General features: G+C 33.6%; 1 protein-coding gene across 1 annotated transcript; it reads left to right on the forward strand.

Annotated features, from left to right (window-relative positions):
* Nucleotides 1-2,072: 2,072 nt before the first annotated feature.
* Nucleotides 2,073-3,496, forward strand: LOC108376852 (uncharacterized). Its single transcript, XM_017633100.1, has 2 exons — nucleotides 2,073-2,787; nucleotides 2,859-3,496. Exons 1-2 carry the CDS (start codon nucleotides 2,172-2,174, stop codon nucleotides 3,494-3,496), a joined length of 1,254 nt encoding a protein of 417 aa, XP_017488589.1. The 5' UTR covers nucleotides 2,073-2,171.
* The last annotated feature ends 2,411 nt before the right edge of the window (nucleotides 3,497-5,907 follow it).

Genomic DNA, 5,907 nt, shown 5'->3' on the forward strand with positions numbered 1-5,907 from the left:
TGCAGAATACGGCCCGTTAAGCTAGCAAGAAACGAAGAAGTGGACGTTGCTCCCCCTTTTTTTCTAATTCTAATGGTATAAAATTTTTTTGGTGCAAATTTATACTGCAGGTGCTATGGAGTTGGAAAGGGGGAATTTTCTTTTTATTTGATTTTTGTAAACAGAATAAAAATTATAACCACATAACCTGATAACCAAGCAAGTGAGCACAACCACTAAATTTTGTAATTTTTCCCGTTCGTCTTCCTGATACTTATCTGCTACAAAAGTAAAGAAACAAAGCTAGTGTGTGTGTACTTAATACACCACCAGTTTGAATATGAGCCAGTGTTGCCATGGACAAATTTTGTTTCCTACCAAAACTTCCTACCAAACTCAACCAAAACCTACCAAAATTGTATTTAAGTTTTTAATATATTTTTAATGCCAACATAACATTTAGAAAAACCAAAATACAGCTAGTACAATAAAAACAAATTAACTACGTATAGACATTCACCTACCAAAATCCAATATAGCCTACCAACCTACTAAATGGAAAAGACCTACCAGTTTTGGTAGGAAAAGCCGATATTTGGCAACACTGATATGAGCTATTAAACATTCCACAAGTAGTGTTGCCAACAGCCTTACCATTTTGGTCAAATTGGTAGTTTTATTTTCCTTCGGGAGACAAAATTGTTTAGGGGTCTTCTGTATTGACTGAGTTCAGACACGGAACTGGTTACTTGTAGGATTGCATTGTACTGTTGTAGCGTAGTGTTCGTTTGTAAAAATTAAAAAAAAAAAATTGTCGATTAGCGATTATAAAAAGTTGCTGATGTTGAAAAGCTCTAATGTGTACTAAATGCTATATGCATCTATTGCATTTTCTTTTACTTTTTAGACATAAGATAATTGATATAAATTGAATTAACCTCAAAGATTAAATTTTTACATAAAGCAAATATGAAACGAAATAAAATANTTTACTTTTTAGACATAACATAATTGATATAAATTGAATTAACATCAAAGATTAAATTTTTACATAAAGCAAATATGAAACGAAATAAAATATCATGTTCGGATGATACAAAAATTGGTTGTTTGGAAACTGATTTGGTAGGATTTTTGGAACGTAAAAATAACTGCAGTGGCAACAATTGAATGGTGTAAATTGTGAATATTTCTACGTCTAAGGCAAAATAAATATACCGTTCTTTTGCCTTGGTAAATATTTTGTACCTAACTCAAGAATCAGTGTAAGTTTTCGACGACGNGCGCACTGCATACTGTGCGCACACTTGAGCGATTTTTTCGCGTCGATTTCCGATGTACAATTCACTCAATTTTCCCTTTATTTCGTGTATTTTCGCACTCGGCGTGCCCAAATCGTACAAAATACTATTATTACGAACGTTTTTATTAGTTTTTGTACATTACACGTTTTTTTTTCTTTGCCTTTATTGCTGTGACACCTTTCTTCTTCTTCTTTGACGCCTTCAAAACGCTGCAAGCCGCGTTTCGAACGCGTCAATAGAGAGGAACATTGAATGTTCGAAAAATTCGCAGCGACGGAATCGTGCAAGTGTGCGCTAGCGCATTAAAATGTATGGGTAGCATTGTTGTAATTTTTGGGCTTGCGGATTCGCAACGACAGAATCGCGCCAATGTGCGCTTCGCTTAACGCCGCATATTTTCGTTCGTGAACGTCAACGAAACATAAAAAAGTTGTGTATAGTAACAAATAGTCAGTACTAATTTGTACTGGAATCTGCAAATTTGTACTGGAAAATTGTATAATAACCCAGAAAATTTGCAAGAGAGAATTGAATCGAGAGCGTAATAACACGGGAGAGCTGCAAATTCTTGGTAGAGAAATTTTTACTGGCAGATATTAGCTAGAAGAAGAGCTTAAGAAGAACAATACATGTCAAAAGCTGCCATTTATAAATTGTAAAATGTTTACAATGATTATCATTTATATGTTTACAGCAGGAATGTAAAAACAGTGCAACAACTGTTCACTTGCAAGAACTAGTTTTGCTACTAGTTTTGTGTTAAATAACTTTTTCTGCTAGTGGTGAATGTTACCGAACTCTGCACAAGTTCTAAATAATGAACGTGTAGCAGGTGTTTAAACTTCTGTCAACGTATTTTATTTGAAAGCATAAGTTCTCGCTATTAACATGGCTGTTGAAATGAATATTTACGGAAAGTTTATTTGTGTTGTTTGTGAAGAAAAAGATGGTTCAGAGTTCGTGGAAGCTGTACCATACAATTGGTTTAATAATAATTATATTTATTGGCCAAGGTCGAAGAAAAATCAAAAGAAGCAATGCCGATTGGACTTTCCAGCGAATTTTAACGATTCCGACGAATGGGAGCCGTGTAGATTGCTTAGGCTGAAAGGCGTTTTTGAATTATTTGATGCAGCCTCGGATGCTGCAAAAAAATTGAGTCGGTTCGAGGATACTGATGATGAAAATCGAAATATAAGCAATATAAGTCGAACTCGTCAACAATTTCATCAACACGAAAAAATTAAAAATGAGTATGAAACTATTATGTCGGCTCAGAGCCAACACCAGCCAAGGCCTTCAAGTCAACTAGCACAGCCGACTAACTTGCAGCCATTTGTGAGTCCGACAGCAATTATTTCACCACAAGTTCAAGAATTTTATCCAAATGAAATGAAATCATTGAACGAAGGTGTACACAATACAGGACCAAATGAAGGGGTCGAACTACCAAGCGAAGAAGAATTACTTCAGTTTCTTAAACTAAATTCAAATGAAGCAAATGGTGAGTTGTTTATGGCCATTTTATTCATAACAACGAAATGTGTCTTAACTTCATGATATTAACTATTGCAGTTTTAAAATACTATTTGGTGGGCATTTCAAGTTTCCTGAATCAAAATAATACCTGCAAACATAATAACGACGTTCTCGCATCCATCCAAGAATTGAAAAACTCTGTGGAATATCTAGGAAGTGAAGTATTTGCACTACAGGAGCTTGTAAAATCAGGGTCGGTGACTAAATTCATGAACAAGCCCCGTGAAAAACGTTCCCTAATATCTGACTCGACTACAGAAGAATGGGTAGCATCTGAAGAATATGAAGGTATATCATTTCCCAGACTGCCGATCACCTCAATTGATGTGCTAAATCATTTCAATGCGGAGTTGACTGAAAACCAAAATGAGTATGTACAAAAAGCAACAGACTACATTCTATCAAAACTGGACCACGTTAAGAAAACTAAAAAACAATTCACGCGACGAACACAATTAAAATCAATGCTCTTTGCTGATTCACTTTTAAAAACGTGCACATGGAAAATAGCTGCACCAGGAAAACCTAACCGCTTTTCTTTGCTAAGTGCCATTTTAATACTATTTGTAGACTTCGTAAACCAAAATGTCGATGAAAAGATAGACTTAATTAGTACTCAAAAATACTTTAGAGATTTGCTGAAGAGAAAAAATGCTGAAGNCGCAAATATTTAAATAATAAATCTGAATAAATTTTCTTTAATTCAACAAATCAGTTTTTTATTTATTTTATATGAAGTTGTGTGCATTTCTTTCACAGTTCTCAGCAAATTAAATATGCCGGAAAATATGTTTTGGTATATATAGTCATGGCAAAAAAAATAGGGGCACGACATTTTGATTAGTTTTTGGTTTTGTTTGATTAATGATTATTATATTTTTTATTCAAAAAATAGAGCTTATTATCTAACAAAAACCATATAAGTCGGAATTTGAAAATTGTAGAAAAATTATAAAAACTCAAAAAGATTTTACAACAACAACAAACTTTTTATTACGAATGTACAAGTAGCTAAAAATTAACGTTGCTTTTTCTTAGAACTTTTTTGTCGGATTTACTTCCATATAACGAATAAACACAATCTATTTTTATATGGAAAAAAACCGCTATACGGTCAGCAAAAAATATCAAAAATCAACGCCTTTCTTAGTTACTTGTTGTTGTAAAATCTTGTTGAAAAAAGATTTTTGTTAGATAATGAGCTGTATTTTTATAAAAAATACCAAAGGTTAAGTAAACGAAAGAAAAAGAGCAAAGCTTGTCAAAATGTCGTGTCCCTATTATTTTTCACAATACTGTATTTCCCAACTGTGCATTGTTCGTCTTTTTTAATTGACAAGGTACATTTTTTATACCAAATTCTCAAATTGAATGGTGTAAATTGTGAATATTTCTAAGTCTAAGGCAAAATAAATACACCGTTCTTTTGGCTTGGTAAATATTTTGTACCAAACTCAAGAATCAGTGTAAGTTTTCAACGACGACCATATTTTCAAAGTATTATGAAGGTAAGGCTATGTTTACAACCTAGAGTAATGGCGTTGCGCGATGCGATGGATATCGCTCGATCAAAATTAGGCGTGTATTATTTGACGAGAAATTTAAGCTATTAGCTTATTTTGTGTGGAAGTCGTAGCCAATATAGTGACTCCTTCGCCAGCATAATTGCTATCGATTAAAAAGCAGAAAGTGTTTAAAGTGTAGCAAAATTATACACGACTAAATATTAGGTTTTTTCCACACGAGCCTGCGGCTACCCGCGGGTGCCGAAAATGTCCAGAAAGCTTTCCTCACTCTAGAAAAATGGGTAATAGAGAGCGCATACCTTCCACTTTTGGATCGTAAATGTCTTCTTCTTCGTGCCCGAAACAGCCCGGACTTTTTTTCCGGGCAGAAATGTGCAAGAAGTCAATTTTAAATAACAGCTGTTGTTTGTTTACATCCGATAGCAAATTTTGTAAAATACAGAAATGGAAAATAGCACTAAAGGTTCAGAAATGTAGGTATCTGCTAATTTTATTAGCTACATATATAAGATAAATAAATATAAAATCATTGTTTACAACTGATTTCTTGATTCCGGGCACGAAAAGTAGTTTTTTGCGTTCCTCACGCTCTGGGCACTTTTGGCACGGTTTGACACATTTTTGACACTTGTGAGAGNATTTTACGCTCTAATTACTGAAACAGCCCGAAAAGCGTATGGAACAAACCTATTTATAATAGGGAAGTTCACGATTTTAGGTGTAAAGTTGGCAAATGCTATTCATCGTGAACTGCCCTATTATAACTAGTTAATCGTGTATGATTTTGCTATACTTTAAACACTTACGGAGATCTTTTTATTTGTTTCTATAACCTTTTGACAATTCATGCTGAAACCTAAGCATATTGTACTGTATGTAATAGCAGTAGAAGAGCTGTTTTGATTTATTATGTACACATGTACATATATGTATGTATGTATGTATGGCTTTAAATATGAGAAAAGCTATTCACTTTACAAAAGACATATTTTTCATTTGCTTTCACAGCGATAAACACGAATGACTCTGTAAATGATGGCTAGTAGCGATGTTTATGTATTCTCGCTACGGTAATACGCTAGGTTGTAAACTTAGCCTAATCCTGAAACTCGGCTGGCCGCCATATTAAAGCTGTATGACTATTATTTAGCTAATTTAACAATTTCATTATGTACATTGACTCAACTATGCCACTTTATGGATATTTTCGACCCTGTTTTAAACAGCGCATCTCTTAGAAATAAAAAAATTGCCAAAAAATCACTACTTTCAAAATATAACTTTTTCCAGATTTATTTAAAATCTTCAAATCCTCATAAATTTTGAGGCGCTCGATTTTTAGAGGGGGTAGGACCGAAATTCACTCGACAGAATGTACCTCGTTTTCAAATTAGGAACTCACATTCATATATATTCGCGATTTTCATACGTGCATATCATGAATGCTGAGATTTATAAAAAGAATTCTAAGTTGTGCAGATTAAAAAAGAGCTTCGGTGTAAATTTTATGTCTGAGTTACTTTTAAATTTGATTATTAGTAAATTTTATTCCTCGAATC

Source organism: Rhagoletis zephyria, unplaced genomic scaffold (assembly GCF_001687245.7).
Source record: "Rhagoletis zephyria isolate East Lansing unplaced genomic scaffold, Rhagoletis_zephyria_1.1 Rzeph_scaffold_11100, whole genome shotgun sequence".
NCBI lineage: Eukaryota > Metazoa > Arthropoda > Insecta > Diptera > Tephritidae > Rhagoletis > Rhagoletis zephyria.